The sequence below is a fragment of the Chelonia mydas genome, chromosome 5 (genome assembly GCF_015237465.2).
Source record: "Chelonia mydas isolate rCheMyd1 chromosome 5, rCheMyd1.pri.v2, whole genome shotgun sequence".
Lineage (NCBI taxonomy): Eukaryota > Metazoa > Chordata > Testudines > Cheloniidae > Chelonia > Chelonia mydas.
In genome coordinates this window covers 18,783,977-18,811,765 of record NC_051245.2, presented here as the reverse complement: position 1 = coordinate 18,811,765, position 27,789 = coordinate 18,783,977, and the positions used below count along the sequence as shown (strand labels likewise).

At 36.1% G+C, this 27,789-nt stretch overlaps 1 protein-coding gene across 24 annotated transcripts in view; it reads left to right on the top strand.

Annotated features, from left to right (window-relative positions):
- TCF4 (transcription factor 4) overlaps nucleotides 1–26,084 on the top strand; it is a 315,197-nt gene extending 289,113 nt beyond the window's left edge. For 18 of the 24 annotated variants that reach the window (XM_043546604.1, XM_037902556.2, XM_037902559.2 and 15 more), the window contains 5 exons: nucleotides 14,834–14,969; nucleotides 16,306–16,468; nucleotides 19,340–19,569; nucleotides 20,957–21,097; nucleotides 21,628–26,084. In XM_043546604.1, coding sequence (XP_043402539.1) covers nucleotides 14,834–14,969; nucleotides 16,306–16,468; nucleotides 19,340–19,569; nucleotides 20,957–21,093 — 666 coding nt within the window. In that variant the 3' untranslated portion in view covers nucleotides 21,094–21,097; nucleotides 21,628–26,084. The remainder of the gene's footprint in view (nucleotides 1–14,833; nucleotides 14,970–16,305; nucleotides 16,469–19,339; nucleotides 19,570–20,956; nucleotides 21,098–21,627) is intronic. The other 6 variants (XM_043546602.1, XM_043546606.1, XM_037902552.2 and 3 more) reach the window with 1 other exon arrangement.
- Nucleotides 26,085–27,789: the final 1,705 nt, after the last annotated feature.

Sequence of the window (27,789 nt, the reverse complement as noted above, 5' to 3'; positions counted from 1 at the left end):
ATTAGAGAAGAGTGTGAGGAACTTCAAGGGGAACTGACCAAACTGGGTTAATGGGCAACATGATGACACATGAAATTCAGGTTTGGCAAGTGTAAGGTATTGCATATTAGAAGGAATAATTTGAAATACTCATATGCATTACTATTTCTCAGTTAACTGTAACCACTCAGGAAAAAGGCTTGACCATCACTGTTGACAGTTCAATGGAAATCCCAGCTCAGTGTACAGGAGTGGTAAAAAAAAAAGCAAACAAAATGTTAAGACAGCAAAAGGAATGTGATATAAAATAATACTGAAAATGTTATAATGCCATTATATAAGTCATGGGTATGCTTTCATTTGGAGTTTTGTGTTCACTTCTGGTTACCCTATCTCAAAAAGGATATAGTAGAATTAGAGGAGATTCAAAGGCAGGCTACAAAAATGCTTGGAAGCATGGAAAGATTTCCATATGATGAGACATTGAACAGATAGTGGTGGTTTTGTTTAGAAAGGACATATATAAGAGAGGGAAGGCTAGAGGTATACAAAATAATGTATAGTAAGCAAGGTAAATCTAGTAGTCCAATTCATCCTTTCTTATAATTAAAGAATGGGATATTCAATAAAACAGAAAGTAAGGTAATTGACAACCTGTGACATTCATTGGTGCAAGATGTAATGGAGGCCAATAGCTTAGTAGCATTCAGAATAGGAATGGACATTATATGGATAATTAGAACATCCAGCATTGCTTTAGATAAGATTAAATACAATATTTAGAAAAAAATGTGAACTCTCATGCCACAGGGCATAAACCAACTACTGACACAGGTTAGGGGAAAATTTCCTATATAGAAACTCCATTGTTGTCCATTCCAAGGTCTCTTGCACCTTCCTCTAAACCATCTGGTATTAACCACTGTCATCAGAGATAGAACACTGGACTAGATGGACCACTGTGCTCTAATCTACTAAGGCAATTCTAATGTTCCTGTGCAATCAGCGCAGAAGTTCTCACTGTAAAGGGTAGAAACTTTGCTGGTATTTCTGTAGCAAATGATGCCATCAATCACTGTAACAGATCACTAGGCCATCCCTTCTATCAGATTCTAAACACCCAGGATATCCTGGCAGAGTCAGCTCTTGCTTTGATTCCTGGAAGGCAGTTACTTATTTAGTCTTATACACTTTACTGTGTGTGAGACCTTAAAAACTGAGCCTGTCATCCATGTGGACCTTAAAGATCCCATGTCTTTTTTGTATGAGAAGGGGTTTTCTAGTTATGTCCTTGACCAAACAAATGCCGAGAGGGGTATTCAGCGGACTACAATACAGTACTTTGAGTAAAAGTTAATAAGTACAAATCAGTGCTGCTGTTTCCAAGTAGCTTGTAAACCACTTGGGATGAAATGCTCGATATGAATGTAATTTACTGCTGTTTACTATTACTTGTTGTTAATGTTTCTCTGTTGGTTCATTTTAAAATATGTTTCTCCTGGCAGTGGTCAATCTAATGGTTGGCTCTTCCTCATCCTAAAACTAAAGTTAAAAGTAGCTGTCATGGGTGAAGCATTGTTAAAAGCTACAATTGGGCCAGTGCTATTTATAGATTTTAAAAAATGCTGACTTAAAATAAAAGGAGTACTTGTGGCACCTTAGAGACTAACAAATTTATTTGAGCATAAGCTTTCGTGAGCTACAGCTCACTTCATCAAACTGTAGCTCACGAAAACTTATGCTCAAATAAATTTGTTAGTCTCTTAGGTGCCACAAGTACTCCTTTTCTTTTTGCGGATACAGACTAACGCGGCTGCTACTCTGAAACCTGACTTAAAATAGTCTGCCAGCAGGCTCCAAAAGGTAGAAAAAAGACTTTTCAGCATCCTAGCTAAATCTATCTCTCTTCCCTCTCCCCTGTAAAAATAGCATGAACCCAGACATTGTTTTGCTCTCTGTGGCAGTTGCTGGGAATTCACAAAAGGAAATTCTAGGTTGTAATTTAGCTTGGCCTCAGGTAATGTGTTAAATACACTTGGGATACATATAATCTAAGATTTTTAGTTTGTACAACGCTATTTCCCACCAAATGTTTAAACAATACTGCTTTTAATGAAAAAATCTGGCTTTATTAAAAGCCAGATCTGTGACTTACAACCGTTTCTGCATATCTGCTCTCAATCAAGAGAAAAGGGTTTAATTTTTGTAGCTTTGTTCACTTTGCATATGTTAAGCTGATGCAACATGCACCCAGGGCATCACTTCAGAGACAGTTTGTTCCATAAATATATAGTCGTCTCTTAAATACCAGATGTAGGTGAAGTTAGATTTGGAACAAAAAGAATAGCAAACAATTAAACTTTCATATATAGCTTTTAGGAAATATCTGACCCTTGAATTTCTTCTCTTATGTATCTGTTTTAGGAAAGAGTAGGCACTCTTTCAAAATTTGATTCGATTTGATTATGAACTGCTGCATGGTACCTTGTCATTTCTGCTATTGAAGACAAGCTTCTGCTTGCTTCTTTTCTGAAGTTTAGAAAACAATGAGTAATCTCATAAACAAAATATACTGAACAGGGCAACTCAAACAAAAGATGTGGCACTTTGACAACATGGCTAGTTCTAAAAACAAGAAGGGCAAATTTCTGTCTCTCGCTCTCCACATTTAACTTTCTGAAAAAAACAAGTCTGCTAGTGCACAAAGTGTATTAGTCACTGTCTGAAACTGTAACTTGTATGAAAGAATCAAGCCTGGTAATTTTTTTTGGAAAACTGGTATGAATTTTGAAGTAAAAACATAAGAACAAAGGAAATAGTTTTTGAATAGAGTCAGTCTTAAGTTAGCCTTTGACCATTTGATACATTCCACTCTGAAAAGGAAGTTGAAGGGGGAAAATTTTTTTTGAAAAATTTGAGGAGGATACTGGTAATGTTTTCCACATTTGAATTTTAATACATGAAACAGGCTATAAAACTTTGGCCAGCTGCAGTAAATAAAGTAGCAGTGGGAGGTATGGACCGGAAACTTGTACAGAATGTGCTGGTGGAAGTTTCTTTGCCCACTGTACACCTTCATTTGTTGGTTTCAAACTTGGAGTATGCTAGGGTAACTTGAGATTTAGCCCAGAGTCTGTGTTAGTTTCCAGCAGGTCTTCCTTATCAGATATCCTCCACAATTCTGTGCTATATTGGACAAGTATGAATCTGGTCCCTAGGCAAAAATAATATGAGACTGGGTCAGATTCTGCTCTCCACTCCGCTGTTGTAAATATGAATTGCCTCCTTTCATTTCTGTGGAATTGCTCCAGATTTACAGCTGTGGAGCTGAGAGCAAAATTTGTCCCACCGCAATTACTTGTTTTCTTAAGAGAGACGGATGACACATCTAATGGGAATGTATTTCACTCTGTCACTACAGTGTTTCCTTAAAGTCCCAATCCAACAAAGCATCAAGCACATGCGCAGCTTTAAGTACATGAATCGTCCCCTTGGATTTCTACAGTTGGTGGGGTGCTTGTTTCTAATTTCTCCTTTCATATTAGGCAGCTGGGGTACACTAAAATTCACACCATACGCAGACTTGGCATATATTGTCTCAGGGCAGCAACAAATTAGTAAATTAATTAAGGTATGGGAGCTCCATACTCCCAAATTCCTAATCCCACTTACACTGGGAGTCAGGAGGATTGCTAACTTCCATTGCTGCTGATTTGCTGAGTGATTCTGGATAAGTTACTTAGAGACCAATTCTGCCACTCTTTTATTGAATAGTACGATAGGGCCATACTCAAAGTAAGGCACTGCTCAGCTTGAATAAGAGTGGCAGAATCAAGCCTTAACCTTCTTGTACTTGGGTACAATGTAAAATGGGTAGAATTATACTTCCTGACTTCTCAAGGGAGTTCTGATTTAATATTTCTTTGAGTTGCACTTTGACAACCACTAACATAAGCTACTATAAAAGTGAATTAACTACAGTAATTTTTATCATAATTACAAAGTACAAATATTAAATTTGTCAGGATTGAAGTGCAGGAAATACAGGATACCATGATAAGAAGTCAAAATGTTACCTTTATAAAAATCCCAATAAACTACTTTTGATCTAAAAAAGGATATTACTCTGAATTAGTTTTATGTATCTATATAAATAAAATACACCCAGCACAAATTCAGACATACAAATGGAAGCTTTTAGGAGGTACAGTATATACATAGCAGAATAGGTACAATAGACATAAGAACTGAGTGAAATTTTTCAAATGAAACTGTTTTTTCACTGAAATAGGCAGATTTGGGTCAACAGAAATATTTTGCAAATTTGCATTGAATTTGCTAAATTATTTTGGTCAGAAACAAAATTCCAAGAAAAATCAAAACAGTTCATTCTGAGGGATTTTTTAAATGAAATGTTTAGCTATTCAATTTGAAACTGACTTTTTGTTTCAAATTTCACTTCAGTTTTATTTTTAAAAAGCTTTAAAAAAATCAAACAAAACTAATTTTTTTCTTTTTTTCGTGTGTTCAGCCACTGAACCTAAAATTCAGTTATTCGCCCAGCTCTAATAGATATGCCAAAAACCAATGTAACAGATAAGTATGCCTTCTGAAGTGACTTGGTGTGTGTTTACGTGAACCTAAATATACAGTAAGGGTACTTGAACCTAAATATCTCTTTAACTTGACACACCAGCAACAAACTATTTTGCAATCTTGACTAAGTTAATATTTACAACCTGCCATACTTAATAAAGGTTTAGACTTCAATCCTGCAAACAGAAATGTGCTTAACTTTACTATCATGAGTAGTCCCATTGGGACTATTTGTGATAGGAAAGTCAAGCACATGCGCAAGCATTTCCAGTATTGGAGCCATAATAATTAAAGTGAAGGTAGTGTGGCTTGCGAAGCACACACAAAACACCTCTATGCACTAAAAAGAGTTAAGTTTGTTCTCAGAGGTCAGGCATGCAATATTGCTAAGAAATATCATTTCATTGGAAGTGTATTTGTATGTAGTGGTATGCAAATGATGAGAGTAAGCATCTCATACCCATAGCTGGTCATAATATTTGTGTCACAGTAATGGCAGTTGTGAAAATAACAGAAGTTAGGAAATTCCAAGTCAAGACAGAAACTCCAAAGTTAATTTGTTTGTATTGTATCTGCTCCTACTCCCACCACAAGTAGATCAGCTAAGCCTATGTTGTTGCCCTTAATTTCCTGGTTTTGGTCAGTTCCATCATCATTGTAGAGATGATGGAGATTGTAGAGGGTTTTTTTAACATTTGAAATACAATTTTGTAAAATGCATTTATATGCTAGCTTTTGTACAGAAATCATAAAAGAGGCACATTTCTTTTGTAGCAGTGTACAGCTGGATTGATTATAACCATTATATAACAAAAACTGGTATGCAGTTTTTTTAAGACACTCCTTAGAAGTCCATCAGCTTGCTTCCATGCTTCACACAAGGGTCCACAGGAAGAGGATATGTTCATTTATATTTTTTTTAACATCCAAATTAAATTAACGTATGGAATTTTCCACTGCTAGAAATTAAAATAGCAACTCATGAAGTAATTCAGTTATGTCATTCATATAAAAACAAAGAGTCAAGCAACTGGGCATTATTTAAAAGACAAGATTTGGCTCTTTTTATTTGTTCGTTAAAAATCTATTACTCTCCTGCTTTAATTTTTATCATAGTTGCAATTAAAAAAAACAAAACAAAAAACAAAGGTATGCTAATAATTGAGAAAACTGGACAAAACAGCCTTATTGGACTAAAAGCTTGTAAAACAAGCAGCAGTGTAACCCTTTTATATAACATTCATGTTCTTTCTAATTGGTTGACATTCCTAATTTCATGTAAATTATAGCCTCCATCATATTCTTAATACCATTTTTGAAGTACACTGTTGGTTTTAATCAGCAAAAAATCCATTAATTATTATTTAAAATGACACCCTTTTTCAAAAACATTGTCCTGACACAATGACTTCATTCATTTTAAACGAGTTAATTAGGTGTATTGTTAAAATCGTAGTATTTGGTTTCCAAGTTTTAATTTAGCATTAGCTAGCTCCTTGGTTTCCACACATGGACGGATCTATTGTGAAGCCGAGTGTGTGTGAAAGTTATTGGAGAATAGTAGTCTCTGGGTAACGTTCCTCTAAGCTGCCCTGATTTTTGTTTCCCCTGTAGTCTAGATGAGAAACAGCTGGCTTTTGTTTAAAAAGCTGTTTTGTGAAATGTCTGAAACTTGAGGTGTAGAGCTGAGGTCACCATTAAAGCAGGTGCTTGGGAACAAGTGGGAAAGAAAGCAGCAGAGACCGATTTGGCCACATAATCTTTTGGAGGATATTTCCTATTAGAATGGAATATGGTATCAAAAGGAAATAAAACTTCTCTAAGTTTGCTGATTTGTTTACTATGTTTTTCACTCACAGATAAATGAAGGAGAGTTAATATTCCTAATCCTGTAGTTTTAGAACCTTTTGTATTCTGGATTTCGCCAATACTTAAATGAATAGTCATCCCTGTAGGAAAGTAATCATAAGGATTATTTCACGGACTTCACTTCAGTGGCCATGGCAACCCACTTCTCTCCATAGTAGTTTGCAACTGGTTGATTTCTTTTAAAATACTTCAATTGTCTCCCCTAGTATGAAAGAAATGCTGTTTAAGTGTGGAGGACCAGAACATTGAATTAATGCTCACTAGGTACTTATACTGGAGCATGAATAGAGACTGAGCAAATTGTACCAATAAGATAAGCACCTAAATTAGTCTTTAAAAAGCAAAAGCTAAAACATGTAGAATCATTGTGTACTTAAAGTATCTATAGGCAGAAAGAATTAAGAAAACGCATCTCCTCTCTTTAGAATCACAGATTATTAACAGCTGTTTGGGAATGGAGATTAACACTGTAATTTTTGAAGCACTAGAAGAAAATTTGTTTGGGAAGTTGGCTCTTCACTTCCAGTCCATGTGTAATGCCAAATAAAACTTCCTTTTGCAGAGCTCATGTGTTAGAGTTGAGCAATGTTGTGATTCCCTCAGAAACACTGGATTACCCAAGCCTACCTCCATTAAATAGAACAGAAAGACTATAGAGAAATGCATGGAGCACTGCCATGCAGCATTCTATCATACAGTACATAACATGAAAGCCACTGTTTTGTTCAGACTGCCTCCCTGCCTCTACTTAAGACGTGGCACTCTTTTTATATATATAAATACTGAACTTCAGCGTTGTTACTTTTGTCTACGTTTAAATGGATTTTGCATATGACTTGCTCGCAAAATGCCTTTTCATAAGGTATTTGGAAAGCTGCTTAGTATTCTTTGGTACTCTTTCCTGTATTAAAAAAATGTTGAACTTTGCTATTTTTCCTGATTTAATGCCACCCTTAATGTCTTTTTTTTTTTAAATAAAAATCCTTCCTTTTTCTTTTGATCTTATTTATTGCTGAGCCACTGGTCATATGGAAATTATTATTGTATAGCATGGAGATGAAAGACTTCAGTGCCGTAAAATAAGAGTGAATAATTTGGACCAATAATGCGCACATAGAGTGAGAGACCATTTGTGTCAAAGTGGCCTGTGTTGTTCCCTTTGTAATATAGCAGTTGAGGTTTATAAGGGCTTTACGCAAATCTGCTTTCTGTCAAACTTATAAATTTTGACAATATTAAACACATGTTAACATGCATAACTTTACAACTTGCTTGCCACATGTTTTTATTTATCTAATTGGATAACACAAGGTCATCATATTTGTAAAGGTACCAAGGTAGTTGCTCGTTAAATTCATTCATGACTTTGGCTGTTTGAACTAAACTCTTCCTAATTGCGATATGTAGCTGTGATCCTGAGATGGGAAATCATTCAGTTGAACTTCCTGAATTTGTAAGCATTAGAAAATACCTGTTAGTATTCCCTTTGCATCTTTGTTTTCAGAGTAGAATTTGTCAAATTCTTTCCAAGTTTTATGTTAATACGAATTGTCTGAAGTGCTGTGTCTCAGTATGGAAAGAGTTAACTGTAAACAAAGGGGTACTTTTTCAGCTTTTGTCTGCTACCTGCAATTCATGAACTGCAAATGCCCATCTGTGAGCAATCAAAGTAATGTTTGTGTGACTGTTTCTCACTTTTATAGATGCACTTTTGGTTTAAATAGTGTTCCTTCATTTTAGAGAAAATAAGTTTCCTTTCTTTTGATATGATGGAGATATTGACAAGATAATTAAAACTGGAATCTAGCACTCTTGAACCGTCAGGTGTAATTGATATTTCATGGGGAGATTACAATTCAAAGATACCAAAACAGTTTTCTTTGTCAGTGGGTATCTAATTACAGTGAGAACATGTCAACTTTTCTCTTTGTGTTTGCTGAAAAACAAATATCTAGCTAATCTACCTATATATCCACACTTAGGTTTGTTTGTGACCTCTGTTTAGATTTTATTTCCAGGTTTAAGGTTCTGATCATACATCATACCTCTGTAGTTTAAAGATCAGTATTTTGAAAATCAAAGACATATAGCTATTCATATTCAACAGCTAAGGTGACACTATCCTTTTGCAAACAATTCACTTATTAATAACACTTTCATGAAGGTGAGGTTAGGTAAGTTACATATCAGTTCCATTAACTAGCTGTTCCTGGACTGACAAAGCTCTAACCATGCACTTCCAGAATGATAGTGGAGGAGTAGCTTAGGTCTAAAGCCTGTTTTGGAGACACGTATCTCAGGAGATAGTATTAACAAGGATTGGATAACTGCCAAATGAAATTTAATACATTTTCACATCCATGAAATAGGCATCTTAAACACAGAAGCATAATTACTTTCAAAAACACTTCCTGGAAACAAAGAGAGTGAAAACAGTAAATGTATTTTTGTTGTTGTTTGTTGATAGCTACAGGATACATATAATGGACCATATTTACCACCAGTTTTTAAGCAGGATCTCCATTCAAGCCAGTGGGGGTTCTGCGTAAATATCATAGCATGATATGGTCCCGTGATATTTACCAGTCTACATTAAACACCGCACATATAATAAAATACAAAGAAAGACAGAGACTTACCAAAGGCCACCTAACTTAAAGTGCCAGTATTTTAAATCTGCGAATCATGGGCTAGTTGGAACAACTGTTGAATTCAGTGAACTTGTTACACACCCTGGCCTTTGCCTGTAGGTCAATGAACTATAATTATATTTTTCAACTATCGAGAAAATTGAGAATGCATGGGTTTAATTGTTTTTCTTGACAGATTTCAGAGGACGAAAGTGGGTTGGGTTGGGTTGGGTTTTTTTTAAATCAAAGGTAGAAACATGATGAATGCACCAGAAGACTAAGTGACCTTTTTCCTTTAATCAAGTTCTAGTTTTAGAAAGTTAATAACGTCTTAACTTTTCAGGCAGTTTCATGTTAGCTTTAACAGAAAACAAAATGTGAATCTTAAAAAAAAAAAAAAAAAAAGACACCCAAAAACCATCAAATGCCACTGCACATTTCTCTTTTGGGATGGTTGAATCTATATTCTAGTTCCACTAAACCAAAATCTTAATAGAAAAGAGGCTTCTGTTCTAGATACTTCCATGTGCTTTCACAGAATAGGTTCTTTTGAGATATTTTGTTATTCTATAAAAGTATTTTCCCTTTTTCAAACTACTTTTGCAATATACTTTTGAAAACCATAGCTTCTGCTATTATGGAAGGGCTACACGTAGCACCCACAAAAATCTAGATAAAGTGAAAAGGCATAAACCGAAAAGCTTGGTATTCATACTTGAATATCTCAGTACTTTATATAAAAGGTCACAGGAAATAATGTGAGAACCAGATCTACCATTATTTCAGCTCATAAAATTTTTAAAAAAAATCCATGAAAGACAAACAAAAATATCACAAATATCTGTTTTTCCATCTGGGTTTTCTCTACAACCATCATCCTAACATTTGAACACCTGTCAAAGAGTTTAACACTAAAAAGTCCAGTAGCCTAATTTTGATGCCTACCTCCTGATATTTCCTTTTAGCTGAAAAATCTCAAGAATAGAATTTTTTTGTTATTATGACTCCCTAAATGAAATAAACACAAAGAGTTATACATAAATACTAGAGCCCATACTCACTTTGGGTTTTTTTTCATCTCCTGAATGTTCAACGAGGGGTCTGTTTAAAGACAGGTCAATAAATGAAGTATTAATAGAACTTCAAACTGAGCTTGATTCTCTAAAGATAGTATTATTTATAGATCTTCACTCCTGAGCCAGGGGAATGAGTCATAACTTCACTCTATCTTGGGGAAAAACTGTTGTTTGTGTCACAGACAAGATGCTCATTAGTTGGGGATAGCAGATGCATTGGCTTCTGATGTTATTGCTGAAGGACTTGTCCACCATTTGCAAATGAGATTCATAATTTAAGGATATTCCTGGAAGGAACCTTGTTTGGTCCTTGAGTCCCAGGTGGCTAAGGAGTATATTATTCCGTCAGCATAAGGTAGGGTGATCATGATTTTCTTTCTTCCTTTCATTACTGTAATAATCAACATCTTTATCATTATTGCTATCCTGTCTAAATAGGGCAATCTTCGAAGGTCCTTATATCTGTAGTTACAGCTAGTACCTAATATGGTATCTGCTCTGCTTAGTAGCACTGGTCATGTCTGTGCATCAAAGACTGTTTTCTTTCTGCATTCAATTGAACTTTAACTGCATTCTTGAACTTTAAGGGCTACTTTAATAAGCCACTGTCTCTTTTCCTGTGTTCTCTTACAACTGTAGAGATCAGCTGATGTGCTTTAGCATACAGCTGATAGATATGAATGTCTGATATCTGATAGCAGAATGTTCTAAGTGGAGTACAGTTGACTGAAATTCACTTCCTCCATTGGTTTGACAGACTCTCAGTTTGTCGACAGAGATGTATAGATTGTTTTTGGTCTTACAGTGTGTGTGTATATGTGTATGCACCTAGATACAATAGTAATTGGCACACTTTTATACATCAGTAAAATATATTGTCTGTGGGTAAAAATTTTCTACGGCATCTAAATGACTTTGGAGCGTACATTTCACTGAAAGTCAATGAAAGTGCCTAAGTTGCTTCTGAAAATGGGACTTAGGCTCTAAGTCATTTAAGTGCTTTTGAAAATTTGACCTTATATATTTAAGGGGGGGGTTATACAGTTCCCATTTACATGCTGGCACTCCCCCTCAGAACTGCCCACAAAGCAAGAAGAGTGTTCAGTTCCAGAACATCAGGTTGTGGGCCAAAATGACATTTCTTTTCTCATATAAGCAATTATGACTGGCACATTGCAACAAAGGAAAGACGAAGAGAGTTTTATTCATAGCATATTCTGATCAGTTCCACTCTTCTGTCTTTCCATTTCCAATTTAAGGGATTCATCGTGGCTCTCAGGACATCGAATGCAAAGGACATTTTACATAAAAATAACGTTCAGTGTGGTATCTCTGGAACAGTCTTTGCCCCTTCAAATCAAGGTGACTGGTTATGTGCTTAGGACTGAAGGATAAAAGTGCTTGTGCATTTTATGTCAGGAGGTATCTCAAAAGACAGTAAAGCCACATTACTTCTGATAAAGTGCTCTGATTGGATTAATGCTGACATCAAAGTATTCAGCCACTGCTGCAATGAATTTATGCTATTTATTTATCATTTACCTAGTAACAACTATGGGATGCTGGGCTTAGCAAAGTCACCGAAGATTGATCCTGACCATAAGTGCTTACCGTTGAAATAGATGTAGATGTGAGAAAGAGAGGGGTAATGTCAAAAGGCAGTGATAAAGCAGTGATGTTAAGCATAAGTTGATGTAGTTCATGGTTCTTTTTAACTGTTTTTGAGGAGATGACTAGGGTTTATAGAACGCAGGGAAGGAAGCATGTTTTGAGGGGGGATTTGAAGAAGATGAGGCATTGTAGGCAAGGGAGAAGTCCGAGACATAAGGGAAGGTAGAGGAGTGTGAGAGTGACACAAAATGGGCAGTTATATACGTTGTTTGGTTACATTGAAATAACTGACTGTGGGAACAGAGAGAGATAAAATGAAAAATGATTAATCCCCAAGTTATTCTAAAAGATGCGTCCAAAATAGACTGAAGAACTTTCATAGTATATCTCTTGGTCCCTCCAGGAGTGCCAGGTGCAGTACAGTGTCCTGGCATTGAACAGTCTTAAATGAGCTACAGATTTTCATAAATGAAATATCCAAAAAGATAGAACATGCAGATGGTCACATAATTATATTTTATAGCCATGAACAGAGCGGAATAGAGTCAATGTTCTTGGGTCAAACTCAGTCCTGCCAAAACTCTATGGCAGTACATGAACCTAGCCAGGGAAGATATAAGTTTTTTATGTTTTGAAGGCCCCAAAGTCTGAAGCTTTACAATGCCCAGATGGACCTTTCTGACTACTACTCATATCACAGAGAGTGAGATAGCCATTCCTGGGCAAAGTTGAGTACATTGGTGTAGTGGATCAACAGATGATAAAACCAGGTCTTTCCCTAATGTATGGCTTATGGCCAGTTCACTGCAACAAGTGCTTGTTAATTTCAACAGACTTGCTAGATTTGTGGGCAGTAAAAGAGGAAATATAAATAGACAAACTTGCCCATTTATTTGTGAGAAGTGTGATGATATTACTTCCAAAATTTCTTTTGAAGCTGAAGAAGAGGAGAAGACTGCGGCTTTTCTTAGTAGTTTTTATTAGAACTGGTTAAAAAAAAGTCATTTTCACTAAAATAGTTGTCAACAATTTCATCCCTTTCTCTCTAAATTCAAGATTTCAATAAAACCTTCTGACTTGTAAATTTTGGATTTTTTCAGCGATGTCTCCTTGTTTTATAAAAAAAACCATAGACTATACCATTAGGGAACTCAGTCAAAATGATCACTCAGAATCATGTGTCCTGGATTTAGCCATCCTAGTTACAGTCTTAATGTCAACTACAATTTGGCCGAAAGGAGGTAGACATTTTGAATGGGATGACATGTCTGCCAAAGTATATCAACACCTTCAAGTAGCTCAAAAGAAGTCTGGTGGTTGTTTTCCAAGTGAAAGTGTCATCATTTAGAGTGAAACCAAATGGATTCCTACACTTGTCCCCCTCAGATTTACCACAGAAAATCCTCTACAGTTTACAAAACCTAAACTCTATCCATCTCCAGAAAAAGTACCATATTTTCCTTTCACAAATAAGAAGTTGCTCTTAAGGGGCCTTTTTTTATCAGGGTGCTACTGAATTTCTCTCCTGAATCTTTGAGATTCTTGAAACCTCTTGTATCTTATGTGCAACACAATTCCTGTGGTGGTGGCATTTTAGATCTCTAGACTCATAAGTTACACCACCTTCTTTTTTCTTGTAACCAAATATATGAGTAAATGTACTAATTTTCCAAAGTCTCCTCTTGAGATATCATGTTTTAAAAATTAAAGTGTTTCAAAAAGGGGAGTGTTTTTATCTCTGTTATATTACACTGGCTTTTTGGTTATCTGAATTTAGTCTGAAAAAAAAAGTTTTCCTTGAGTCCCCTTTGGAAATGTTCTCTTTTATGTTTCTTACTGTGGTCTTGCCTTGCTGGTAACAATCAGACTATATTATCTTGTAAGTCTGATTAGAAACACTCCTAAGTCTTTTTAATACTCCAGGAGTACTGGACCATGGATAATACTTTTTGAGAATGAAGAGTCACTTAGAGTTCTCTGCGGAATCTATGGAGACACATTTCATCCAATGGCAGGATCAGCACCTGAGAACGTCCAGAATGAACATTGTTACATGTAGAAATGTTGGTTTATACCATTCAAGGTGTTATTTGGCTTTAAGGAATGTCTTAACGCAAGAAATGTAAGAGATTGCTCCCTGCAATTCCAGTGGTGTACTATAGAGGCTCTTTGAAATCAGAGTGCCTATCCACTCACAGCTTCTGAGAATTCTGCTCTCGAAGTAAATAACTGTCCTTCCTTACCATCCATTGTATTTAATTACATGACAATTTTAGCTTATGACAAAAGTGCATCAATGAGCAGTGTACATGGAAAAAAATGGATGTATTTCCATTGTGCCTGCACTGTCAGCTAAGATGATGGCATTACTGGTGTGTTTAATAAAACCTTTATTGGTATATTACCCGGAGTCGTGGTGTTGGCAGGAATGGTGCCCCTTTGGATTTGGAACTCTATGGTTAATGAAATACAGTGAACATTAATTTGGAATGGGCTTCTAGCTTTGGAAAGCCAGGTAATGTTTCATTATATCTGTGCCGAATAGGGGCTGTGTCAGATACTGCTGTAGCTTCCGCTGTCAGAGCCTTAGCTGGCATTATGGGGAAAAAAATGGCAGGCTTGAGAATCTTATCCCCTGAAATGAAAGTTGAATGCCAAATTTAAATTCCTGCAGGATTTCCGATAGCAATGGGGGAATTGAGAAGCCCACAATTAAGCATATGGGCATTAAGATAATTGTCAGATCTGTTGGCGGACATGATAGAAGACAGATGGGTACGAATCAGTGCGCTCCACTGCAGCACCCTGGGAGACAATTTGACGTTTTACCTGCCTGAGCTACTCTGCCATATTTGTCACTAAATGTGTTGCACAGCATCTTCGTGAGTGTTAAGTGGTTTTGCATATTATGTCGATACACAGTACATCGGCGCCCTCTAGTGAAAAAGCTACAGGGAACATTATTTTTAAATGTCTGCCTTTCCCTTTAGTCTCTCTTCACTGTCTCAGGAACTTGTTACATCCGTATTCACCTTCATATCACCTTAAACTCAGTGACTCTTCTCTTTACAGGTTGGAGCTCATCGTGAAGATGGTGTCGGTCTGCGTGGCAGCCATTCGCTTGTGCCAAATCAGGTTCCAGTTCCACAGCTGCCAGTTCAGTCTGCTACTTCCCCTGATTTAAATCCACCCCAAGATCCATACAGGGGTAAGTACACCCAAATGTTGTCAGGACTCTTCCAGGTAGCCGTCTTAAATGCTTGTATATTTATATAAAAATTTTTCTTTAGAAACTTTAATTATACATGCTACAGTGATTGGAATTGAGTCAACTTGGATTCATAGTAGTGATCACTCAAATACACAATGAGACTATAGTGCAACTTGAGTGGGAGGAGAGAGTCAGGAGTAACATGATATAGAGTTCTGATTAATCCAGACATCCTATCTGGTACGCTCTAGTAATCACAATTACAAGCATCCAAGCAATTTAGCCCAGGACAGCAAGTTCTAGTACTAATGTAAGTCAAGCAGTAGAAAAATGTAGAAAATGTTTTAGGATGCAAAATCAAAAAGAGTAAACTTAAGACACTGCGGTTCCATTGCACACAGAATTCCCATTGACTTCAGTTAGATGCCAGGTAAAATACCAAAGTGATTTTAATTGTATTACAGTATTTGCTGTGCTTTGTGAATCCTGTAAGATTTATATGTATAGATGCAGTATTGTTTCAAAATACGTGTGAAACTAACTGAACCTAGAGTACATCTAGGGTCTATCTTTATTCCTAGAGGCTGCTATTTTTACAATTAAAGTATGGAAGAAACAACTCAAAATTTCTTTTATGATGGCTTACAAGCTCTTACTCATTCTTCATGGCTAAGGTATTTTGATTATTTTATGGGAATGGCATATTAAGAATTTTTTTAAGAAGAAGAAACATTGTCTAGTGTTTAAACAAAGAACTGGGAGTTAGGAATTCTAGGTCTTATTACACAGCCAATCCACTGGCTTAATGCGTGAGACTGGTGAAGATCACAAACTCTCTGTGTGTCAGCTTCCCTTCTGTAAAATAGGAATGATAAAGCTAATGAATCTGTAAAGTACCTTCAGATCCTTGAATGGAAGATGCTATAGAGGAGCAGTCTTTTATTACTATTTCCTGTTAAATCATTGCTCGAGGAAAAAAGCTTAGTGTAATAGCTCATAGGCACTTGGGTTCTTAATCAGAACATGAGGTGTGTGATTTCCATGATTATGATTTTAATTGCAATTTAGTTGATGTTTGGTAGACAGTGAAATTATCATCTATTCCAGAAAGATTGCGAAGTGGAATTGAGCCTCAAAGCCAGTGCTGAAAAATGGTTTCAGCAGCTGCATTCTTGAAACTCCCTTCTGCACCAGTCAGTCCAAATGAGTGGCTGTAAGAACAGACGGGAACACAGATCCAACAATAGGTGGCATTAATAAGGAACATACATGCAAATGCATTCAAACCTTTGCTTAAACATTGGTAACAGAAAATCACTGTGTTTTCCCATAGGTATGCCAACTGGACTGCAAGGGCAGAGTGTATCTTCAGGCAGCTCTGAAATCAAATCTGATGACGAGGGAGATGAAAACCTCCAGGACACAAAGTCTTCTGAGGACAAGAAACTAGACGATGACAAGAAGGATATCAAATCAATTACTAGGTCAAGATCTAGGTAACAGTATATAATAGTGTCGCTTCATTTAATTCCTTTACTGGATTTTGATGAAGTGAACAGAACAGGAAGAAACTCATGAGTTTTTTCCTGGCAGGTAAAACCACAGCCTAAGAGGAAACTGAAGGCTTGTTCCGGTAGTACTAACAGTATCATTTCAGATACTTGTACTCCAGGACTTCCTAAAATTCCTTTCAAATCATGAAATTGGACACTAAGCAAATTATCCCCAATATAACATTTTTGTAAGATTAAAATATGCTTAGCAGATTGCTTTTCATCCACACCTCTGCTTAAAAATTGGAATAAAATATTTATTTTCACTTTTTAATGTATGGTTCTCAGAACAAATCACATTTGCATGACAGTTTACCAGTGTCCAACATATTGTACTGATGTCTCTTACATTTTTAAATAAATCCATTAGGCCAGATCCTGTTTTAATGTAAATCAACATAGCTTCATAGGACTAACTGGAGCTATGCCTGTTTACGCCAGCCCTTTATCTAGCTTTTAGGAGAAGCTCGGTCTTCATATCACATCCTGCTCCCAAGAATGGCTTGGTATCTTTATATAGACAAACATTTCTCCCCTGCAGGCATCAATGGCCATGAAATGCATGATTGGATTGCCACTGGGGCTAAATATTTTCTGCATGCTATATAAAATATTACAAAGTATTAGTGAAGACATATCCTTGGATTTTATCATCTTGGACCTTATGTCCTTGGTGAATGTTACTCACATTCATAGAAGCCCTAAGCACTAACCACCAGGATAAAGGAGAAGTTTCCTACTACAATAATATCTAGTGGCCTGTCAAGGCTGAGTTCTATGTTGGGACCTGGTGTATGGAGTCAAGCATTTGATTTTCACCTTATGGTCCTATATCAAAGCTAAGAATACCAATAAAATTGAAATTCAAATCCTCTCCTGGTTTGGTTTGGTTTTTTTTTTAAAAAAGATAAATCCGGGTTTGAGGCTGTCACTTCTCCTTCAAAACAACATTGTCTTGGATACTCTCTGAAAATGGGAAGCCTGTGAATAAGATCAATCATCTTTATTCCAGAAACATTAGTTCGGTAGCACAGAGCAAGCATATATATTTAAAAAAAAAAAACCCTTAGAATTCAGGACTTCATTATTCTCAGACAGGAACTCATTGATTTCTAAAAATATTAATTACATACACATCTATTCTGATCAGAGTAAAAAGTATGACACTTGAAGTTTTCTCATAATAAATGATGTGTTGGAAAAATCATATTTAGACGAGGTACTTTCATGTCCCTGTATGATATGGCAAGAGGAAAGCACCTTTATGCTGCTGCAGGGTGATGATCTCAGTTCTTGTTAATTTAACAAGTAGGCTGTCACTTATGCATATTAATGTGTGCTTTGAGGTTTTTGTAAACTGTTATTTTTGTTTTTAAGAACCTTACAACTTTAAAAGGTTACTCTTGCTATTTAGTTATACTTCTAAATACATGTTGTGTTAGGGCTGTTAAACTTACCAATATATTTGCATAACCAATTTAAAATATGTATTAGCCACTGAGTCACTGGAAAATATGTGTTCAGTTTAAAATTATTGTCATTATGTTTAGGATAGAAACCTGTTTTATTGCCCAAAATGATGCAGAAATTAAAGTTAAAACTCTATCCAGTTGTAAATTACACAGAAATTTCATGGGCCTTCCTGACTGTGTTGCTTCTACATCCTGTTTGCCACTTGATAGTGCTTGTATGCTTCCTAATCCAACTTTACGTGGCTTTCCAAGTCTGTGTTAACACAGGTAGCATCAGACTTTGCCAATCCAAGTACAGTATGCCCCCCCTCCCCCCCAACCATCTAAATGACAGGGGCTGGTCCTTCCAGAATCGCCCAACAGACAGCTAAAGTGAAAAACGTCTGTGGTGTCCCCCTTCTGGCTGAGGTTTGTTATTTCTGAGCTGCCCAGGCCGGAGAGCCCCAGTTTATACCACATTATCAGATAGCAGCAGATAAAGTAGCCCACCCATCAATTATAGAAGAGTAAGGGGCCTCTATCTGACCCATGAACCCACTCACAATGGCATTGATAGGGAATGGGATAGGTAGCCATTGGCACCATGCCCAGAACTGTAGGGTAAAAAAGGCATAATCTGCATGCACGTCACTAATCACAGTCACATGATCCTGCTCTGCTCCTACCTTTTAGTCTTGCAAGACAGTAATGTAGCACATTACATTAACTCCTCGGCTCCCTGGTAAGGACATTCTATTACTTTCCTTTTAGTCCTGCACAAAGGGTCTCTCTTCCCTTATGTTCAATGACCCCAAGGGCTATATATAATTTCAGCTGCATGGACCCGTAACGATTTCTATATTCCTTGTTTAAGAATACCAAATATAAAAAAATGACTGGAACTTGATTTGGTTTAAGACTCATGTGTTCACTGGGAGTTCAAAGTGCAATGTGAAATGTAAAGGAGTTGTAGTTAAAATATCAATCACATAGGTTCCCAGGATTTGTCATGCATGCAAATGTAACAATACTGGCTGTGGTGCTGCTTTGTAAAATATGTTATTGAAAAGTATTGTTTTCTCTTACTGTTACTAGCAGAGGCCATTGTATTCTGTTTTGTTTAGTTGGTAAAGGCTTCAGTACAAACCCAGGAGCTCTACTCAGAGCAAACTGTATAGAGAGATTTAAATATGATTATCAGCAAATAATATATTGTACATGGAGCGGAGGCTTATTGGCAAGTTAGAATTAGCCAGAAAATTGCTGCCTAGGTAGCAGTGGTTTAGGATGAAATCTGTTTAAAAAGTCTGCATTACTTTTTTCCCACACCATTAGAAAATACCCTGTTCCTTTTGTCTCTCAGCAATAATGACGATGAAGACCTTACACCAGAGCAGAAGGCAGAGCGAGAGAAGGAAAGGAGAATGGCCAACAATGCTCGTGAGCGCCTACGCGTGCGTGACATTAATGAGGCTTTCAAGGAGTTGGGCCGGATGGTACAACTCCATCTGAAGAGTGACAAGCCCCAAACCAAACTCCTGATTCTACACCAGGCTGTGGCTGTCATCCTCAGCTTAGAACAGCAAGTCAGAGGTCAGTTTGCCAGTTCTCTTCTGCAACAGGTTATATATCCAGCAGCATTTAGCTCCGTTAGTTCTCAAGAATCATTGTAAGCTGATGAAAACAGACTTTTATGCGCAAATGCATGTATAATAGCGCAAGAATAATTCTTTAGTTTTGTCATTATCTCCAGTTCTTAGAAAAACTCTCCTTTTGCTTTCCATTAGATTTAGAACCCTTGGTTTTGGAATACATAAAGTGTAATGTCGGTAGCCTGCTTTTCATCCATCTCCTTTTTTGGCCGATCAGAGTCGCAAGGCTGTGTGAGAGTACATGAAATGAAACAGTAGTAAATTAACCCATTGGCACTGTCTGTGCCAAAGCTGTTGCAGCTAAACACTAATACATTCACAGCAGGAAAACCTGATTCCCAGAACCAGGAGGCAAAAATAATGGAGAAATTACCAATTTTTTTAAACTTGAAAAATATTTCCTAAACAAAATGTACAGTATTACACCCTAATGTGCCATGTGGAAAAATCTGATTTAAAAATGCTTCCTGTTACCTAAAAGAAGACAAGGCAGTCAACCTGTAAATTACCAACCGCCAGAAAATGTTACCATATCTTCTTCAATTCCTCTAGCTCTTCAGTCATGTTAAAACAAACTCTTTTGAGGTTAGCCGGGCCTGTCTAACATACAGTACCAGTCTGTAATACTTGGTGATACAGAGATTATTCTAAAAATGCACTCAAGCCTACAACACTGGCATCTGGCATCCAATCCAGGTGTTGTACCTCTAAGTTCCTGGGTTTCAAGGTTTCAGTTCAGCATATTATGGAGACACGTCCTATCTGCATGATTCAGGTCAAGTCTGAGCTCACTAACTCAGTGTTTGGGAGTGCAGGGATCTGGGGTTCCAATTCAACATTGTGGTTCTAGACTTATTTTCCATTTTTGAAATTATCTTTTGGAAGTCTGACCTTAATGAGAAAATGAGGAAGAGGGTTAAGTCTTTGACATACATCCCTGATATTCCCAATATTCAAATTTGGAGTTACTTAAAAAGATCCAAGATGTTTCTAAGTAGTATTAAGCTTGGCTAACACCTTGGCCATTGCATAAACATGAAGGTATTTGCAAAGCTTACATACTGAGCTGCAAGCTGACCATGCCTCTATCACAACTGCCATCCTTTAAATTTCTATACCTTGAAAGGAATATTCTAATGACAAAGACTTCATGTTATAAAGAAAATTGGATGTTCACTTGTAAAACACGCTCTAAAGCTTTTAAAGTATACTGGAAATCTATAAGAAGTAACTGATAAATTAATTGTGTCAGATGCAAATTCAGTGAACAAATCATTTTGGTATAAAACTTAACATTTTTGAAATGGCCTTTTGCTTCAATTCAACAGAAAGGAATCTGAACCCTAAAGCAGCATGTCTGAAAAGAAGGGAAGAAGAGAAAGTGTCTTCAGATCCCCCTCCACTTTCCTTGGCAGGACCCCATCCTGGGATGGGAGATGCATCCAATCATATGGGACAGATGTAAAAAGGCAAGTTTATTTTCAGCAGTGACCAAAGCACAATGAATACACAAGTAATTCTGCAAAAGACACCTAATACAGAGTCATTCTGTAGACTCTGGACCAGATTGGGAGTTTCAAAAATGTAGATAAATTCATGGAGGATAGGTACATCAATGTCTGTTAGCCAGGATGGGCAGAGATGGTGTCCCTAGCCTCTTCCAGAAGCTGGGAATGGGCGACAGGGCATGGATATCGTGATGATTACCTGTTCTGTTCATTCCCTCTGGGGCACCTGGCATTGGCCACTGTCGAAAGAAAGGATACTGGGCTAGATGGACCTTCGGTCTGACCCAATATGGCCATTCTTACGTTCTTATCGTTGCATATGTGCAACTAGGAATAAAATTAGGCCCCTCCTTATAAAATGTATTTAAATGTAATCGTCTTGCACCTGTACTTAGATTTCCAAGAAAATGTTCAAATCATTTATTCAAAGAAGGTAAAGTTGTGTCTATTCAACAATACTTGACTGATTTATTTTTTCACTTCTTTCACAGGTCCAAGTTGCCACATTTCTTCATTTAAACAAGAGACCACTTCCTTAACAGCTGTATTATCTTAATCCCACATAAACACTTCTCCTTAACCCCTTTTTTGTAATATAAGACAAGTCTGAGTAGTTAAGAATCACAGACGCAAGAGATTTCAGCATTCCCGATTATTAAACAAAAGCAAAAAGTGCAACTTGAGGGACGACTCTCTTTAACATATCATTCAGAATGTTTAAAGCAGTATGTTACGAGCTGTAAATGCACAGCCTAGAGACTGAATGGCAATCTTCTCCACACTGTGGGACAATGCATTTGTGCCTAAACTTCTTTTGGAAAAAAAAATATAATTAATTTGTAAGTCTGAAAAAAAATATTTAATTTAAAATTGTAAACTTGCAATAATGAAAAAGTGTACTTCTGAAGAAAAAAATGAACGTTTTTGTTGGTGTGCTAGACAGCTAGTGTTTATACTTACTGGATATTAAAAGGGAAGCTTTGCTGCCCAGATATTTACAAAACCAGCAAACGTCCTAATGAAAACTGAAGTGATGACATTAGCCATTCCTTAGGGTAGGAGGAACAGATGGATCTTATAGACCTATGACAAATATATATATATAAATATATATATAAATATATATTAAAAATTTAGTGAATATGGTAAGCTTTTGTTCATTTGTTTCAGACTTTTTTGCTCCTGTAAAAAAATAGTACTGATTAACTTTTTTAAAAAGAAGATTTTACTGTAAATAAGGATTTTTCGGTCTTATTTCTGTCCCACTCCCCTGTTTTTGTTATTGTAACCTGTAGTGCCAACTCTGTCTCTGGAGGGGTAGTGCAGGCTGAAATGCTGACCCTGACGTTGCTTCTCATTCATAAGTAGGTAGAGAGTTGTTTCTCCAGTCTTTTAGGAACACAGGACTTTAAAGTCGCATCATGTGTAGATATTACAGGCTGCATTACTGAGACGTGGCAAAATGAGTTTGTCTGAATCGTAATGTTGCTCTTGTTGACCCTATTTTGGGATTTTCAGAGGTACAAGGTTAGAATGCTACAATGTTACCACTGTGCCTTCCAATGTTTATATCATCAGAAACATTACATAATCAAAGTGGCTGTGATTTAACAAACCAGTTAAAGTGTTACCTGTGTGTGTAGCCTAAATAGTGTGCAGTGAGGCGTTTCTGAATACACGGTCAGATTTTTGGGGGGGGAAAAACCATCAATTGGGAAAATTGCAAGCAGTGTGACAGATTTGATTGACTTTCTTTTTTCATTCTTTTCTTGTTTTCAAGTGGATTACTTAAATGTAGACCACTTGCTGCCTCCTCCTTCATTTGCAAAATGCCAATATTCAGTCATCATGCAACATTATAACAAGCCTTATGAGTCCTAAAGCATTAAGTTGCACTTTCTTGAGGAGGGGGTGGGTGGGTAGTACAGTATTTCTCTGGCCAGTATGAATGAAGTTTTTACTTAACATATTTAATAGTAACATAGATCAAACTATGGCACAGCAACTCATCAGACAACTAGCTTTGAAGTCTGGGCACAACTGAACCAACTTCCATAGTGAATCTTATAATGATTGACTTTGGTGTACAGTACAATTAACAGATAGTGCTCCTAGTTAAGTATTTGTCAGCATCCTTTTGTCTCTAATTCTAGTTTCTATTTTTACAGCCACACAAACCTGGCATGTATTTTAAATAAAATCTCCCTGTTCAAGTAGATTTTCCACCTATCAGCACTGAGTAAATGCCATAAATCCATCAAAATGGTCTAAATGTTCCATCTGTTCTCCTGTTTTGCCAGTTATATAGTAATGAAAAATACATTTGTAAATTTTATGCAACAAATGGCAAACGTATCATTATTTTGAAATTGTGTATGTAAAAGTTATATTTTTACATGTAGACTCTTGTTATTATGTGTTTTAATACATTGTATCAGTTTTTTGTTTAAAAACAATCTGTGTGGTTGAAAAAAGTCTCATTTAAATGAAATAGTGAGATACAAGAATCTGAATTTTATGTTTGTTTCTGAAAACGTAAAGAACAAATATGATAGTTAACATGTGATCACCTTCTACATACCCATAAACATTTTGATTAGCTGTGTGCGTGTTGAAATCTGTAAATATGTTCGGTAGTGGGAAAATTTTAAATGCTTTCATTTGTTGATAAGTTTCTCAAATGTGGAGGTGGATTACATCATTAGGTATACACAATAGAGCAGCAGGCACAAGGGTTAATTCAGAATGACAAATGAATATTATTTTAAAAATGCTGGTCTTTTAACAGGTCTGGTTTATATGAAAATGGGTGTGATAAAGATTAATCTCACTCATTGTTAATGATAACTTTGCTTTTGAGTGCTGGTATCCTTAAGGTTTCTCTTTATCAGTATCATATGCATTGATACTGTCTGTGATATGAAGAGTGAAACAACAATGAACAAACCATATTTTTTGCAGGAAAGTTATAACCCAACAGATCATATTCGGTTTTATTTATACGTGTACACATCAGGTTTAGGGAATGAAAATAGCCCTTTGACTATTGGAGAATTTTAAGAGCTTTGCTTCTGATAACTATTATCAGAAAATGCATTATAAAACCAAATTAATGTTTACTCTTAAAAAATCTGAACAAAAATAAATGTTTGCCTTTATTGACAGTTTTAACAAAAATTGGAGTGGGGTTTTCTGTGTATTTTTTATCTTTACATTTGTCTCTCACTCCAGTTGAGTAGAAGTTTCAGTTTTTACCCACCAGCTTTGGTGAACTGTATCACTCAATAAGCTGATTTTATAGCAGACTTCCCTTTTAGGAATAAAATAGCCTTTGAAAGGTAAACCTTCATCCACACTAGGTTTAACTGTGTGGATGCCTTCATACCACTCAGATTCTAGATAGTCTGAGATTTAAAAAAATGAACAAGCAAGTGCATAGTGTTTGATTTTTTTTCTTTTCATTATTTCCCATCCCAAGGGAGGAATTAGTGTCCCACGCTGGATTTGTCACAGGTATTTAGCTGATGATACTAAGATTGTAGAAGGCTGTGTATTATATGGTAATAAACCTGGCTTAGAAACTCTTTAAGAAACACTGACTAAAATAGCAGCTTTTTAATAAATGATCCACCTCCACATTCAAGTAATTTATGACTATGCTGAATAGGGAATCTGTTCATCTAGAACTTTTTACCATTTGTCTTCTGTGTAGCTGCAAGGAACACTAACGTTTATACAACTGTCAGTCCTACCAGTGATGCAACTTGTACTGATTCAGTCTTCCGATTTTTTGGGGGGATGGTGGGTGGGAGAGGATGGGGAGTCAGGGATAGGAAAGTTTCATCTTTGTATCCACCAGGCAGAATCTGATCTGTGTCAAGAAGTGAACTATACAGTATATTGCCAGGAATGAAGAGATTTCGGCGGAAACAAGCACAAAAAATAAAAATTAGTCCACTGGTTGACTGGGGGGGGGAAAGGTGGAATATGATTAATTCCAACACATGGGGCACCATGGCCTTTTGGGGCCTATCTTTTTGTTTTGTTTATGTTTTGTTTGTTTTTTAAGGACATGTTCTTTATCATGGGACTTGAAGTTGATCCATATTTGTTCAGTGCTGGTTTGACCATACTCATTTCAAGTATTATAGACTTATGTAATGGTGAAAATATATGAACTGTGGCCTTTTTCATTCTTGTTACTTGTGATGCAATTAAGTGAACATAAGAAAAAAAAAAACAGCAGAGATTTACCATGTATCAGTGCCTGGCTTTTTGTTATAAAGCTTCGTTTGTCTAGTGCTCTTTTTGCTATAAAATAGACTGTAGTACACCCTAGTAGGAAAAAAACCCCTAAATTTAAAAATAAAAAATATATTTGGCTTATTTTTCACAGGAGCAATCCTTTTATACCATGAATATTATGGAAAAAAATTGTCAGATTCTGAATATTTCTTCTTTGTAGATTTTTGGAATCATTCTGAGTAAAAGTTTGTTACTTTATTTTACTATTTAAAAGATGTTATTTTACCATGTGTTACTGAGATGAAACTGTATGGTAGCTTTTTTTTTTTTTAGTTGTAGGTCGCAACAGGGGAAATTTTGCGACTGTTCACATAGCTACAACAGTAAAAACAAAACAACAAAAAAATGGGAAAAAATGAAAAAAAGGGAAAAAGATTTTTAAAAAAAGATAAACAGTTACACCTTGTTTTCAATGTGTGGCTGAGTGCCTCGATTTTTTCATGTTTTTGGTGTATTTCTGATTTGTAGAAGTGTCCAAACAGGTTGTGTGCTGGAGTTCCTTCAAGAACATAAAAAAACAAAACAAAAAAACAAAAAAAAATACACAGCTTGGTGTAGGCCATTACCTGTTTCTCATCTGTAGTTATTCGATGCCGTCATGTACATGACCGTTCTGTAGCAATAAATGTGCCATTTTTATAAACTGTTTCTGACACTTTTGTTTCATTTCATTTTGCATTATCCATACCCATAGGTGCTGCAGGAAGTGGTATTGGTGAGCACGAGATGGCATTATTCCCTCTGAGTAAACCAATGGCGTTATGCTGCCATTGTGTTGTTGGAGGTATTATGTTTCACATGAGACGTAAAACGTAATGTTTCAGATGAGACGTAAAATGAGGTCTGGGCCGCCTGATTATTAAAGCTCCCATAGAATTTTGTTTTGGTAAAAGTAAAAGGTGTTCGCTTTCACGCAGGTGTCTTTGCCAAATTCCATCTTGGATCATTTCACTTTGCTTACTCAGAGCTCCCTGTAATTTTAATATTATTTATATTATAGTATTTTAATAGAAAACAGCGTTCTTTCTTTGTGACCTAAACTGTTGTGTTGTGACGCTACACTGTAAACTAATTTCCGTATTTCAACCCATAGATGGCTGCACTTCGCTGTAATTTTAAATCTGTTGGTAATATTTGTAAAGCACTTCCAGGTCCTCTTGGATGAAAGTGCTATATAAATGTAAGATCATTTTCACTCTCATTATCATATAGCTCTGATTCTATTCTGTAAGTAAAACATCTGTATTTCACCTTTAAACTATTTCAGCCATTGAAAGAATATTAAGCATGTTACACCAAGGAAGAAGTGTCATAAAAATTGTACTGGGACACATGGAAACCAAAACCAAAGCAAAATTCCTAAAGCAGTAACCCATTGGAAAAATACATTGAATCTGTAAAATCTGAAGCTATGCATTTGAGGAAATATTAACTGTATTAGTACTTTGATATGCTGCAGATTGCCATGTCCAGTCAGTTTTCACCTTACAAGATCAGTATTTCAGCTGTTTGGCAGAACTTTCTCTGCTACATTTTTGCATTTAGAGCTGAGTTAGGACCTGAGATGAATGATCATTAGAAGTTGAATATTGTAAACCACAATCACTATTTCATTGTATTAACATTTTTACAAAAATAACTTCTGGTTGGCCCTGTTGGATCTTATCAATCCAGATGTGTACCACGGTTTTCCAATTTGTACATACTACTTGCATCACATATTATAAAAGGAAAAGTTGTACAGATTAAAATGATTGTTGCATAAAGCACTGTAAGTGATATTTTTGTAGAATGGATATTGACCATCTTTTGTAGAATGGATATTGACCATCTAGCAGCTAGAGGTTCTGGTTGTACACAACATTTGTATAACATGCAAGATATACATGAAATTCCATTGCAGTTTGGCATGTAGGATTTATTTATCCTATGCAGCCGGTAAATTTGGGATCTTTTTCAACTATCATTCTCTGTATCATTGCTAGTGTGATGTAACAATTGCAATATTTTCACCCCAAGGAAAATGTTACAAAAGCATTTCATTAATGGCCCTCTATAACAAAATGTGGGGACTTTGGTTTGAGCGTTCATATTTTAAAATGTCATGGAAATGCCAAAGAATTTGGATGATAGCACCTTTAATCTTACATACGTTTTGGAGTGACGTGTTGTTATTGTATGTTTAAAAAACAACATAATAGAACCACAACTATTTAGTCTTTTTTAATTTCACAACACTAAACAAGCCAAAGTGCTCAGGTATTTGTCATTAATTTCAGTATATCCATTGTAATAGGTTTTCATAATTGTGTTAATTAAATTTGCACACTAGCCCTTTAAGTAGAAAG